Source organism: Podarcis liolepis (genome assembly GCF_965112155.1).
Source record: "Podarcis liolepis genome assembly, chromosome: 6".
Taxonomy (NCBI): Eukaryota; Metazoa; Chordata; class Lepidosauria; order Squamata; family Lacertidae; genus Podarcis; species Podarcis liolepis.
Genome location: NC_139559.1, coordinates 62,536,886 through 62,552,584, shown reverse-complemented (window position 1 = coordinate 62,552,584; position 15,699 = coordinate 62,536,886). Strand labels below are relative to the sequence as shown.

At 40.3% G+C, this 15,699-nt stretch overlaps 1 protein-coding gene across 8 annotated transcripts in view; it reads right to left on the bottom strand.

The window, feature by feature from the left end:
* PDE4B (phosphodiesterase 4B) overlaps nt 1–15,699 on the bottom strand; it is a 266,609-nt gene that overhangs the window by 32,989 nt on the left and 217,921 nt on the right. For 5 of the 8 annotated variants that reach the window (XM_083510505.1, XM_083510506.1, XM_083510507.1 and 2 more), the window contains one exon: nt 2,403–2,515. In XM_083510505.1, the coding sequence (XP_083366631.1) occupies nt 2,403–2,515 (113 nt within the window). Of the gene's footprint in view, nt 1–2,402; nt 2,516–5,572; nt 5,956–11,298; nt 11,351–15,045; nt 15,363–15,699 lie in introns of those variants that run through there. The other 3 variants (XM_083510510.1, XM_083510509.1, XM_083510512.1) reach the window with 3 other exon arrangements.

Here is a 15,699-nt window from a genome sequence, read left to right as displayed (position 1 = left end):
CATTCTGATACTTCACGGATGTGGAAAACTTGACGATTAATTAATTAATTGACATGTTTTAAGAGGCTTCTTAAGAGCTTTTGAAAAGCTACAATCATGCTGTAGTTCCAGCTGCCCGACACACGTCCAATATCCAAATCCTTAAAAAGCACATAAGGATACATTTACGTGAAATAGTAAGAATCATAGAGGTGGAAGGGACCCTGAGGGTCATCTAGTCCAACCCTCTGCAATGCAGAGATATGCAGCTGTCCCATATGGGGATCGAACCTGCAACCTTGGCATTATCAGCACCATGCTCTAACCTATTTTACACAATCTAGTAAAAAAAATGCAAATTAAAGATGAGAGGAGCATTGGGAGTCCTTTGCCTGAAACCTTATTCTATCTTTCTTGCCTCCTATTTAATTGCCACATAGCCCTTTTTTGTGTAAAATATTCATATCTCATTATTGCTCACAACAGGGTTGTGAAGTTGGTTATTAGTCCCTAATTTAAATACAAATTAGGGCAACCCAGTCAGCTGGGCAGGGTACAAATACATTATTATTATTATTATTATTATTATTATTAAGCAGCAAAGTGCATGATGGTGACCTGAGCAAGGTTAAGTAGGTAGTTTGTGGCTGGGTCTATGAAGGCTGGATATTAAAAGGAGGGTTTTGTTAAAGAAAATGTTGAAAACAGCGTGTGAAAATTGATACCTTTGCAGAAGGAAACAGAATAAGATATTGGGCCCCATAGCTTGCTTATCATAAAATGCCACGTACAGTGGTACCTCGGGTTAAGAACTTAATTTGTTCTGGAGGTCCATTCTGAACCTGAAACAGTTTTTAACCTGAGGTACCACTTTAGCTAATGGGGCCTCCTGCTGCCGCCGCGCAATTTCTGTTCTCATCTTGAAGCAAAGTTCTTAATCCAAAGTACTATTTCTGGGTTAGCGGAGTCTGTAACCTGAAGCGTCTGCAACATGAAGCGTATGTAACCCAAGGTACCACTGTACCACTGTTAATAAGTGCACCTGAAGAAAGTTATATATCTGATTCTGGAATCATGTATGCTGTAGCTCAACTGACTGCATTAACAGTGCAAAAGACTGTTCTGTTGAACAGTGCCTGGGATCACAGCAGATAAGGTGCCCATGGCCTCAGGGAAGTAGGGGTGCCTTTTGTTTAATCCATCAATATTCAGGCTAGTAGCCAATGAAAGAGCGACTCTGGTGTAAATACAGTCCAAGCGGCAGGTTTTAACTATACAGTGGTACCTCAGGTTACATACGCTTCAGGTTACAGACTCCATTAACCCAGAAATAGTGCTTCAGGTTAAGAACTTTGCTTCAGGATGAGAACAGAAATCGGGCTCTGGCGGCGCGGCAGCAGCGGGAGGCCCCATTAGTTAAAGTGGTGCTTCAGGTTAAGAACAGTTTCAGGTTAAGTACGGACCTCTGGAACAAATTTAATACTTAACCTGAGGTACCACTGTACTGTACAAGGATAAGGTGTTAAGAGATATAATGGGGAAATTTTACAATTAGTTACTAAGTTAAACCCATACAATCAGCATGGCTCTCCAAGTGGTTTGTTGAAGGCATACATACGACACACAAGCATATCAGCCAACCTTCTACAGCACATTTTTATCCCTTTTAGAAATGTGCCTCCTAACATAGCAGCACTTTATATGACTTGTCATTACACATGCAACTACTAATATACAAAACCAGAACACCTTTCTTTTACAATGTACAATGCGGTAACTGAAATCAAAGCAATACATACTATATTTACTGCATGACAACTGCAAAGATAACTGTACTGTAATTATCAGCACCACAGACAATTTACTAAAAGCAATTATTTCCAAAGTTATTGATTGTCCCAATTATAATCCCATCAGGATTTTAAATTCCATTCCTACAAACACTCCTTTAACTTGATATCACTGCCTAATTCTTGCTATTCCTAGGTATCTAAGGGATAATTAATACAAAATCAGGAATTGTTCCGAGTATGTAAATACATACAATAATCCACCCCCCACCCCCACCCCCGATTTACAGATCACCTAGGTACCCAACACCTATTTAACAAAATCAAAGACCAAACTTGATTTCTGGATACAACTGTGTTCTGCTTGAGAACTTGCAAAGTTTGACACCACACATGTCTACTGCTCCACCTCCATAGTGTAATGGTAGGAACTACCAATATTTAACAGCGTTAATAAGAAGCAGAGGTGGTGTGTAAGAGTTCACCCATTTTCTTTAACTTTGTTTTTGGTAAAATCAGTAGCAGGTCTGATTGCAGATACAGCTGTACATGTGGGGGGGGGGGAGGGAGTTTAAATCCATATGCAACTAAATTCCAAACCATTTTGGGGGGAAATAGATATTTTCCTCTTACCTTATTCGATGCCATTTCGCTAACAGATCGGTAGGTCTGAATGGTTTCAAGTTGGTCTAAACACCAGTCCAATTCCTCCAAAGTTTCCATTGCTAATTTTTGATAAGATTCCTCTGCAAATAAACACACAGGCATGTAGTTAGGCTTGAGTGATTGCAGGCTTTCCATGGTGGAATCGCTGACACGGCTCGGACCGACGCTGCTGTAGGTGCTGCTGCTGCTGTGCTCTTTCATCAGGAGTTCTGCGAGCTACTGTTCCACTCTCCAGCAGAACAAATCAATGCACGTCTCGCCTTGGAGTGGCTGTTGTGGTTTCATGGGCTTTCTTCTCTTTTCTTTTTGTTCTTGCTGGCTTTGAAGAAGCAATGTCAGTACTACATCAACAAACTTCCTCTCGTAGGGGATGTAAGGGGAGGGACCTCTGACAGTCTCATCTGCATTGTACATTATGCACTCACAGAACAGATGAGGAAAAGCAAGTTCTTCGTAAGCAAAGGGGTTTTTTTCCGTCCCCTCTCAAGCATTAATCATGCGTTGAGATTTTTTATAAGACTTTTAAAGTGTCACCGAGTGAGATTAGGCAATCAATCTGCATTTCTCAGTTTTCCCTTAAAAAAACTAACTTCAGATAAAAAACAAACGGGCAGGAAAAAATAACTGGAAGTAAACTCCCTGAACTTCTGCAGCTGTGATAATCCTCGCCGCAGAAAGATCGTTTGCATTAAAAGAGGAGGGATTTTTCTTGTTGTTAAATCCGTATCTATTCAGTTAGGTGTTCAATGAAATGTCTCTTAACAGGAAACCACAGAAATACTGGATTTTTATTTAAACTGGCAAAATGGAAATCCTGCTTCTTCTAACCAACTTTAAACTCCCCTTTAGTTCATGCCAAAGTCACAAGGAAATTCTGAACTGGATTTCCAGAGGGATTTAAAATTTGACTGTGGTAAGGTAAAGGTAAAGGACCCCTGACAGTTAAATACAGTCACGAACGACTCTCACTTTGCTGAGGGAGCCAATGTTTGTCCGCAGACAGTTTTTCCGGGTCATGTGGCCAGCATGACTAAGCCGCTTCTGGCGAACCAGAGCAGAGCACGGAAACGCCGTTTACCTTCCCGCCGGAGCGATACCTATTTATCTACTTGCACTTGACGTGCTTTTGAACTGCTAGGTTGGCAGCAGCAGGGACTGAGCAACGGGAGCTCACCCTGTCGCGGGGATTCGAACCGCCGACCTTCTGATCGGCAAGCCCTAGGCTATGTGGTTTACACCATAGCACTACCCGTGTCCCCCTTTGACTGTAGTACACTACCATTGTTTTCCTGCCTTTGCACATTTGATCTGGGGAACAAGCATTTATTTAAAATCTTTTCTAAAGCTGCAGTCTTAAATGAACTTATGGGGATAAATTTGTCCCGTTGAACTTACTAAGATTTACTTCTGAGTAAACAAATAAAGGATTCTGCTGAAGGGACCCACAAAGAATCACAGGCAGGTGTGGCCCAGGGAGGGCATGGATCTCCTCTCCCTTTCACAAAATAATAAAACAAACAAACTTAAGGGAAAAAGTAGTTTCCTTATAAGAGGTTGGGGCTCCAGTGACCTGCCATCTTAATTTGCCGAGAAACACCAATACAACCACATTAGTATATGCAAGTTTATGTAAATTTGAACACAGGCTTGTGACCTTTAAGTACTTAGTAACTGTCTGGACTACAGGTAGCAAGCACCTCTGATTTGGTCATAAAAATTACTTCTAAAAACCCATGATAGTCGTTGACTCAAAAGTTATGCACCAGCATAAACCTGTTTGCTGGTGCAAGGATTGTGAAAGTTCTAATTATATTTAGGGTTGAAATACAGCCCCTGCTAAATCCGCTACCTCATTTGCAGGTTGCAAATTTAGGGAGGGGCTGTTTTATTGATTTTGGGACTTGGGGCCAAATCCTTTGGTTCACGTGGCATGCTTATGATGGCAAGTGGTGCTTTTCTCTTTTTCACTTTAAGCAATATAAGTGTTGTATATTTCTGCCACTGCCTGTGGCCCCAGTGGAATCTTTCTCAGTGGCTGCCACTTGTGGCTACCATTCTGCCCTTCCCTTGAATGCCCTTGGTATAATGCTTTGACACATAGCATAATTCCAGGAGTGTGTGTGTGTGTGTGTGTGTGTGTGTGTGTAGAATGATGGCTGCCAGCTGCCAAAAATGCCATGATATTGTTGCTGGAAATGGTACAGGAAGTCCGAAGCAAAACAATGCATCATTAGTCTGAAGATGGAAAAAAAGAAAAGAAAAAGAGCAGCTGCCATGACTGCTCAGCACCTGTTCAATAAATTTATATTTATCTTCATTTAGGGTGTCACTGCAGTATCTCAGTTATATATATATAAAAACACTGAGATTACCTGCGTATAACAGCTATGCACATTTTACAATTTTTTATGTGCTGTAAGCTGTCCAGAGTGGCTGGGGAAACCCAGCCAGATGGGTGGGGTATAAATAATAATTATTATTATTATTATTATTATTATTATTATTATTATTATTATTATTATTACTACTACTACTACTACTACTCTAGGTACAACTATTTCTCTTGTCTTCCAAAATAGTGCCAACCCAGAAATAAATAAGGAACACAACTGGGAATTCTATTCTATTCTATTCTATTCTATTCTATTCTATTCTATTCTATTCTATTCTATTCTATTCTATTCATATACCAGCCATCAACATGATGCCTTCCAAATGGTTTGGACTACAACTCCTATCAGTCACAGCCAGCAAAGGAGCTGTTGTCCAATATGGTGGGCACCTATTGTTGGAGGATACATACACAGATATAGACATAGATACAGTCATACCTCGGGTTGAAGTAGCTTCAGGTTGAGAGTTTTCGGGTTGCGTTCCGTGGTGACCTGGAAGTAACGGAACACGTTACTTCCAGGTTTCGCCACTCGTGCATGCACAGACGCTCAAAATGACGTCACGCGCATGCATGGAAGCGGCAAATCGCGACTTGCGCATGTGCAGGTTGCATTCACTTCAGGATGCGAACGGGGCTCCAGAACGGATCCTGTTCGCATCCAGAGGTACCACTGTATAGCTATGGCTATATAGATGTAGATATCTGTGCAGCTTTAAATCTCTAAGCAGTAGAGAGTACTCACCCTCCCTTCCAACTCAAGGCAATGAAAAGGAACCACGTGCTTTCACATAAAGTTCTATTCCGAGTGCTGTGAAGGGCTACAGCAGGAGAGTTATTTTCTCTGGGTGACATCCAATAGTAGTTTGGAGTAGACCCACTGAAATCAATGGATTTAAATAATCTGTGCTGCAAGGTCATGCCATGTAAAACACGACCTCCTGCACCATATGTGACATTGCAGTCAAGGTGGTTTGCTTTCTTCCTTTGGAGAAAGCAGTGGGGATTCAAGCCACTATCCCCAAATAGAGCATTCCTCCCCCCCCTCCCCCACCCCACCCCCGAGATGTCTGCAGAGGGGGAAATATACTGTTTGGCATAAGCAGTTTTCTCAAGTCTTCCCGAAAAAGGACAACTGTGTAAGGGGAGATGATGTACACATACAGCTTTACAAGAGGGTCAATAATTTAAAGAAGGCCGCATTTCATGTTAAGATGTTACTTGAAAGAGAGGAAGTTCCTTGGAAGTATTATCTTTCACATCAGTGTCACAATTTCTTATAATTCACTGAGCAAGAGGAAGTGGAGTCGGCTTGTCTGTGACTGAGAACCTGTTCTTACAAAATAGCTGCTTATCTGAGGAGCCTCCACACGCTTCTTTGTGGTAGCAGTTCCAGTAATGGCAACACATTTAAGGCACAAATACCAGGCAACAGTGAAAGGGGATCTCAATACCTGCACCTATTTTGTAAACAGCTTTGTATCCATGCACTCTGGTAACAGTTTGATTTGGGTCTTCCCTAGTAGTGATGCAGAAACACCATTTACCTCGAATAATACCTGGGTCCCTATAAGCTTTTCCTATGAGCAATGGGGGAAAGTGCTAAATGGGCTCACAATGGTTTGGCACATGTGAGTTTTTGTTTTGTCACTTGGAAACTGTAGTGTGGGAGGATAGCAGGCAGGAATGTGGAGGAGGAAGATACATCCACAGTTTTAGTAGCAGCAGCATTGGCAGTAGGGAACTGGCACACATTTCAGTTGTGTGTTGCATATCACCCATTGTCCCCCCAGAACTCCTCCCCATGTTGAAGTAGACCGAATGCTGGTAAGTAATTATAGGGGAAGGAGGCAGGGTTTGTAGTGGGAGATCACCCCCAACATATACAAACAACTAAGACTGGACTATAATGCAGTGATCAAATAGAAAGGATGGCTTCACATAATATTGAATGAGTAAAGAGTTAAAGTAATCGAGTTCTGGACATGAACCAATAGCTGCTATAGGATTTGCCAGCCTAGTCTGCTAAATGCTGTTCGCAAACAGGCAGAAATGGGACATTAACTTGAAATACGTTTTGTTATTAACTACGACTGGAGTAAAAGCTTAAGGATGAGAATATCCAACACAAATAGGATGTCTTAGCATTAAAAACAGTGAAAATTCATATTATGAACCCATTGTTTGCAAACTTTGTTAATGTCACTACTTCTAATTAGTTGCTAAAGTTAATACTTTTTAATAAAAACTAACAGGCAGCTATTAAAACAGTCTGGTTTATATTTCTGTAGTGGTTCAGGACCCAGAGGCATGGACTTGTAGCAAAATATTCAGTTTCACAAAAATCCTACCAGGAGATCACAGAAGAAAACATTCTACAGTGGAAGAAAAAAAAGTGTTATTTACTTCCAAGCATGATTTGACTAAGCAACAACCATGTGCTTGAAAGTCACGTTGGAGATTAGAAATGTGGTTGAGAAAGAGAAATAGTGACCTACAGCAACTGACTGCACATACATCTGGGCAGGGTTCAGCTGATTGTTAATTAATCCCAAATTAAACATGAACACAAGGAACACCCTTTATTTAACTTTCAAAGTTAAAAGAGTAGCATTTCATTCAGGCATGTCCAAACATAACAGAAAGTAGATAGCCAAGCAAAAAATTGTGGTCTTCCACAGTTTATACGTATGTGAGGCTGTGTCTTTACGCATGCACATTTATATTAGATAGCACTGATTTAATAATTCTTATTTAGGGGGAAATAAAGCTTCATAAACCACAGCTCTAAAATGCACATTGTTGGGAATGAATCCAAGTGCTAAGGATCCTAGCTTAGTCCTTGCCAGGAATGCCTAATTAGGATGCCACTGCTTCTTTCACTTGGATATTTTTTCAAACTGATTTAACAAATACTTTGCTGAATATTTTATTTTGTGGCTTGATTCCGAATAAACACTGATTTGTGTGTCCAATGTTCCAAACACTCTGATCCACCCAGACAAGTCTATAAAGTTGTGGAAGGGAGAAGCTTCCTTGTGACAAGATATGAGACTGCTGTGGTATGCTTATTAATAGCAAAATCATGTGGATGGGGCCAACTGCATGGGCAATTCTTATTCTAGAAAAGAGGTATTGCAATCTGCATAACGCTTTAGCATGCAGCAAAGGTTGTAAATAGGTAACACAATCCAGATATTTTAGTAAACACAAATCCTGCCATTTATTTAAATGAATGGAGCTTATTATGTGGACAAAGGAACTGTGTGTGAAAATCAACTTCACCACCAAAATTAGGGAAGAGACCATTCCTGGCAAAAGAGCGCAGGGAACACACAAAAACTTTTATACTTAGAACACTTCATGCAGAACACACCATAGCTATGACAGCTTTCATGCAGAACACACCATAGCTATGACAGCTATATGCCTGCACATTTCAGACTCTTGCTTTTGAGACAGACAATGGTCTGTCAACAGAACCAACAGAATAAATTTAGAGATAAAGTACTTGTGATTTGCAGGTTCCAATGGGAACATCTGCTTGTTTTATTTATTCACCCAATTTTTTTTAATACCGCTCTTCATCTGTAAAACATTCCAGGGCACCAGGAGCTTTCGACTACAACAATCCTGCAGCGTGCTTGCCTTGCCTTGCTATAAAGTTCCACGGAGAAAGCCAAATCATTATGCTATAGGGGAAGAAGCCAGCAATGTATATAAATCATTTACTTTTGTGGAGAGTGTTCTAGCCCAGGCTGGATGTCCATTTCATTTCCAATAGGAGTTTGGATTTTGAGAAGGCTCCAGTTCTATCAAAGAGTGCAGAAGCCTTGAGAACCAGTGCAATCATTTGTCAGTGCCTTGTATGAACAGGCTGAGTTTGCTAATAAAAAGGAAGGGCACCTTAGAGAGTGATTGGCGCTTGGAATTCGAAGCAAAGGGCTTCCTGAAAGGACGGAGCTAATAGGGGGCTCAACCTTTCACAAAGCCATAAAGATGGCAAAGTAACCAGCTGTGCAAACCTCGGAATAAGGAGCAAAGAAAAACAGGGAATGACTTTGAAAAAGTAAGCTCTGCTTCACAAACACTACGGGGTAGTTACAGCAGCCATTCTGAAAAGGGTAAACTCACTCGTGTCTGCAAAATCAGGCAAAGTGAAAGTCCCCCAAAGCAATCCAGCTACTTTTAAAAAAGCACTCTGCAGCAAAAAAAGGGGGGAAGGGGGGGAGCTACCATTTCTCAAGATTCTACCATCAGCTCAACATTACAAGGGGTTTGCCCAAAGGTCCCAAGGAGCTTGGTTCAGCTGGAACTCTGCATGAATCCTGGGATCGTGTATTTCGTTTTGGTTTTGTTCTGAACAACAAGCATGGTGACACTGCAAGGAAATAATAGAGGAAGCTACAGTGGTTCAAGCTAAGGATACTCCCAATAGAGGAAGTCCCTGCGGTTCCTGCCAAATATCTTCCACATAGTAGGGGAATTTACCTGCAGTAATGAGTATGTGTAATTGATACGTATGAAAGTTCACGCCTAATTAGTCGCCAAAATGTATAGCGTATCTAATGGTAGCGGGCAGCTAGTTTTTCTTAGGCTCCATATTTTTGTAAAGACTCCATCCCACTCTGGAGAGTAAACTTAGCAATTTGTGGGACAATCCTTAATTTCAAAATAGATGCAGAAGCTGATGTAATAGTTATTTATGAGGAGGTTTACGAGGGATTCCAAAACTCCTCAACCAGCGTAAGCTAAAACTGTTTTTACACAGCCTAGTGCGTCGCCTATTAAATCTTTTATGCTTTTCCATACAAACAAGTTAGAATGAGGAGCAGCTTGTGTTCATCATGCAGGGCAGTATTTTGTCCCCATTTACCATCTATACAAAATCACTAGGAGCCATCATCAGGAAGTCTGGGGTGCAATGTCATCAGTATGTCGACAACACACAGCTCAATTTTTCTATTAAATCTGAGACAGGCAAGGCTGTGCCTCAGTGCTTAATGTGGTTTTTTGACAAGCACCTTGGATAAACCAAATATTCTTCAAAATCTTGCCACTTGGGATTACAAATGCTTCTGAGCTTTTTCAAAAGTAGATGACACAACTCTGAAAATCTAGGAAGACCATAACTCAGTTGATGTACACGGCACTTCAGTGGAAGTCTATGAAAAAATCCAACTGCAGAGCAATGTCTTTGCAAAACAACCCGACACCACCAAGCAAAAAGAAGTTATACTATCAGCCATCATAATGTGATGTAAGAACTACACCCACAGCTGGAGGCAGGACGAAACCCTTATAGAATCAATAGGAGCCAGCAGAGCTCTGAGGTCTTGGGAATCAACTATTTCAATTGTCTGATGTTGTAACATCCATGCTGTTAGCTTTGAGTTCCAATAAATTAATACTTAGCCTGGTTCGAATATATTGTTTTACTTTAATAACCATTTACTCTCTCCTCCACTAATTCTGTTCTCTTTATATAATTTAAAGCAATTTACTCCATTTTGAAATGTTATCCCAAAAGATGCACTTGTTAACCTGCAGAGTTATTCCTCACTGTTCTAACTTTTTGTTAGAATTGACAGACAAGCAATTCATCATTTCCTCCATGATTCATGAACATACACAAGAATTCAGCTGGGCGCTGAAGAACTAAGCCTAGGCAGTAAAATGATAATGTGATGAATCATCCATTTGGTCTGGGATAGAGATCTTTCGTTTTCATTCAATGTCCGAAGATAAGTCTCTCTGTACTCTTGGCTATTTCTGCTTCTACATATCCACTGACTGTGGTATTTCTAGTATGCAGGCAAATCCCATTCCTTGATTCCCCTTATGATATCATTGCTAAGTGACATTTGACAAAATGTTTCCTGCATTTTGCTACTTCCATTTGGCACCATACAAGTGCTGTCACTTTTCTTTCTGATTTGTGGCAGCCTCAGTACATTGTTTCCTGCATTTGGCTCTTGGCAGAACTCATTGCCAGGATAAAGAACTAGGCTGAGGCATTAATACTTTGTGGGCAAAATTCAAAACGTCCTTGCTTCCTTATCACAATGTTTCAAGTCCCTTTGTCAATCCATTTAGAAATGCTTATGGAAAGATGAAATAACACCCCCTGACTAAGGCAGTATATGCAACAAAGGAAATAGGGGAAAATATATTTTAATTATGTTAAAAAGTCCACAAATGTCTACTGATTTTTATGAATCTGATTTCATTTTTATGAATCTCTTAGTCCTGACCCCCTTACAGGCACACTTGATAGTGATGCAGGAGAAGGCCTTCTTGGTAGGTGCTCCAAGATTTTGGAACTCCTTTCCTAGAGAAATTGCCATCAATCATCATCATCCTCATCATCATTTTATTTGTATGTCGCCTTTCCATAGCTATAACCATGCTCAAGTGGCTTGCAACAAAATTAAAATCATTACAAACATAACAAAAATAAATAAAACACACCAAAAAGTACACAACCAAATGGAAACAATATCCACATAAATCATATGATGAATCTAAAAAAAAAAGGTACAAAAAATAATATCAGTATCAATAACAGCAACCACAAACCCCAGCCAAAAGCTCTAAACAATACCACAGCCAAAGAGCCTGTTCAGCAGCTTTCGTAGCTGAAGGCAGGCAGGCAGTCTCCTTTCCTCCAGGCCAGGTAGGAGAAGGCCAGCAAGGCAGAGAACAGGTCTTCCTGGGCTCTCAGCCAAAATTAGACCGGCTCCCTCCTTGTTGCCCTTCCACTAGTAGGAGTGGACTTTCTTGTTCCAACAGGCTTTGGGAACTGACCGCTTTTAAGGAAAGGGCTGGCACTGTGATTTTTTATTGTAATAATGTGTATGTTTTAATGTTTACTTTTATTTTCTTTAATGATTGCTTTCCCCCTATGTTTTCAGCTGTTTCTTTTTTAGCTGTAAGCCACTTTGAGTCCCTGTCCCAGGCTGGAGGCAATTAGCAAATATGAATGTTCATGAGATGTTGTCAATAACTTGCTACTTATCCACTGACCTTATTTTTATGAAAATATGCCTTGATAATCCACATCTTTATTTAAGTCCACTCATAGGTTGTACGCGGATTAACTGAAGAATGAAACCTCAAGCATTTATTTTATGCATCAAAATAAGCTTCTGAGTGCATATGATAAATCTATCTCTTGCACGTTAAACACCTGCATTTTCTGGCGCACACATGATAAAATAATGGCAATGTTCTCAGAGTTTTCTCTCATCATTATTGTTTGTTACATGCACGAAAGCTTGCTGAAACACTGTAATTCTGTACACAATGGAATAATCCATAATCAGCAGCTCAGAAAAAAAAAATCCTTGAAAATAAAAGTCTGCTAATAGACCTAAGAGTGTTTCTAAAATCACTTTTTAGCAATTTAACCATCCTTGACTAACAAAACTGTGGTTTAATGCCTGTGGTTTTGATGCATTTTTAATGAAATTTCTCTTGTGGTGAAATCAGTTTTAAAATAATCTATTGCTAAGTAAATCACAGAGACGAAGAGGGATGAGCAGGAACTAGAAGAACCCTCCTTTATTTATTTAATTTTTAATTAGTTTAACTGGGTTATTTAACTTTTCTTTCTTTCTTATTGGGCTTAGTGGCAACCCAGAAAACTCTACAGGTTAAGGCTGGTACATACACTCAACCCATCCAACAATAACCGCCACATAGTGGAGAAATAGGCAACTTCATCTAGTAGTTTCATATAAATGTTAATAATATGCTGTAATATAATGGTGGGTTTTTTTAAAAAAACAACTGGATCTTGTTTCTCATTGCTTATTTAAAGTTATTTTAACATTTCCAGTTACCTAAGACCTCTTTACTTTCTTCGCATAGCAAACAGCCCATGAGAACTTTATGCCCGCCCTGGAATCTTGACCCTTGGTGACAATTTGTTACTTAAGAGTCACAACACGTCAGCCATATAATGCAATTTAAAGATCAATTAAAAAACCACAACACACCCAACTGCTAGGATTGCTCTGTAAGGCTGCAATTCTAAACGTGCTTTAGAATAAACCCCACAGGATACAGCAGAAGTTGCTCCTGAGTAAATCTGCCCAAGACTGTGGTGGGCAGCACTGTTAACTACGGGAGCCTGAGTAACTCATTCTTAAGCATAGACCCTTCTAAGATTTTCTAACTAGTGAGCAATGAACTTGGTGCAGTATTCCATACATTACGTCAATGGTGTAGTTAGGGCTCAAACAAGAGGCTGAGGTCCAGGGCCTCACAGTTCCACCTTGACAATTCTGAGAATGGCAGGTGTTGAGGGCACTAGCAAAGCACCCCACATCAACACCTGGGCCAGCATGGCCATGCTGGAGTTGTCTTACTGTATGTTTATTGTTTCACAAACATCCTTTGTGTTGTGCATCCATGATGACTTGGGCTCATGATGCTCCTGGGGAAGGTTAGGTGCAATCCCGCTTTTGATACGGTTCGCACCTACATAAGTTCTGAGGTGGTCACACTGCTTCACTTTCAGCCACTGCACATCCTGCTACTTTTTCATACCACAGTCATTTTACTTTATTTTTGTCCTGCTTTCCTTGTGCAATAGCTCCTCCAGACATCAATAATGTGATAACATTGGAGGAGCATCACAGAACAACGTCTAAAGCAGAATAAATCCACTACTGTTATTATGTCAAGAACATGTTGCAGAAGATGCCCACAATAAAACACCAATCTAGAGGCGCCCTTCTTTTTTCTCATATATATATATATATATATATATATATATATATATATATATATGGTTCAAGATGCTCATTTTATTATTTTTACTTTTGGAATCTATTATCTGTTTCTACAACAAAATTGTCCTTCTTCCAAAGTAAATGTGTTTGGAATCAACAAAGCAGTCATGATTATACAATGACACTTAAGTGAGTTTAAAATGCTAAATTGTACATGTTCCATGCTGTTATTATTTTTTTAAAAAAAAGATTGGAAATTTCTCTCTCTTTCTCTCTCTCAAATAGCCACCCACACAGATAATCAAGAATCTAGATGTTTTTAAAATATGGAATAGCAGTGGGAGAAAGAAAAAATTTACATGACCAACTAAAGCCCCCTCATCTCAAATTACCTAGCTAAACCACTGTATTATTTGTTTAGTTCACAGGGATTAATAACCGCATAGATAATGGCAAAATTGAAAACAAATTAAATAAAAATAAAAATTCAACTCAAGTAGTACATGTAGGCACTACTATTAGCCTTCTTCTGTAGCGAATGGTAGCATCAGAAGTAAACTTTTCATGCCCTCATAATCATATCATACAATAATGGATTCTAGCCGTGTCCCAGATTTTCCAGACTGGTGCTGACATCAGGAGCTAGGAAAACTGAAGGCATGGGATATGGCCCATAAGCAAGAGTTAAAGAAAGAACTTTGACTAATCATTGCCACCTACTTTCTCAGTGCTTGAATGAGTCATCAGCAGTAGTTCTCATTCTCTGAAACTCAGCTTCAGAAGTTTATATACAGATAGTATTTTGAATTTGATTTCACACACCTTAAAAGTTTGCTTTATTAAATATTTGGCATGTGCAAATCCTTCCTTACAGACACACTGTTGATATGCACCCCTTCTTTGATTTTGAGGCTCCTAAATTTCACCCTTCCCATTCCTAGCTGGCAATCTGTGAGGCCAGGATGATAGGTTGCTGGGATGGCTCAAAGGATCACTGCTCTGTATCAGCCCCAGGTGACAAGAGTCCAATGAAGTTCTCATTTGGACATGGAAATGTATAGATGCAAGTTAGTAAGTAAGTAAAATGGAGACCTTGAGACAAGAAATGTCAGTTTTGGGCGGGAACACATCACTGTAGAAAAGCTATCACCACTCTCAATAAAGCACATTTAATTAACCCAGGCCTTCACTTTCAGACAGACTCTTTTCTTCAAGGTTGAGTCTGTCTGCATATGGTATACAAAACTCAGAATTCAGCTCGGTGGGTTTTTTAAGAAATGTAGTGTGAAGTGATGCTGGAGCCCTCCTGTTTACATTGGAGCACATTATGAAAGGAACTTGGCTTTGCTGGATGGAGGAATCTTCCTAACAGACTAAAAAAGCAGGGAGCAATAAGGAAGGGCAAATGGCAATAAAGCAGAGGCTTGATTACCTACAAATCGCTAGAAAACAATTCTAGTGCTTTCGTTGTAAAACATACCTGATTGTTCCATCAAAAGGTAAGGTCGTCCACCACATGTTTAAGGGTGCCATATAATCCTCCGTTGTGGAGCTCTAAAAGGCCTTTTAAAGAAAACTCTTGCCTGTCAGATCCATTCTGTCTGGGACAGCTGCATACCCTGCACTGTGTATCTAAAGAGGATGGGGCAGGCAGCTCTAGGATGTATGTATTGCCCCGGTTAACATAATGAATGAATCTGTCAGTCACTCTCGTCTTGAAGAGCGCTTGCCTCCCCTCCTCCCCTCGGGAACCTCAGAAGGGTTCCTTGGCTACGCTTGGGGAGTCCCACTGACATCACTGTTGCTTGCTCAGCTGCCATAGATGGCAGTTGGACTGGGTGGAATGGCTGAGGGCATGATGGGTGTAGCACGTGTGGAATGCCTAACATGAGAGTCCACAGGTGTGGGTGACAGGGAACAGTTTACATCGGTTGCTATGGAACCGTGATTGGCTTACACATCTTCAGAGCCCACAGGAGGCTCGCTGAGGAGAAATGGCAGGATTTTTTAATAGACTCCATGAAATCAATCCTTGAAGAACGTCTGGAGTCAAAGGCTAAAAAGGTTTGGCTGACTTAATGTTACATGATATATGTAAGCAAGTCCATCTACAAGAACGTAAAATTAGCGTTGC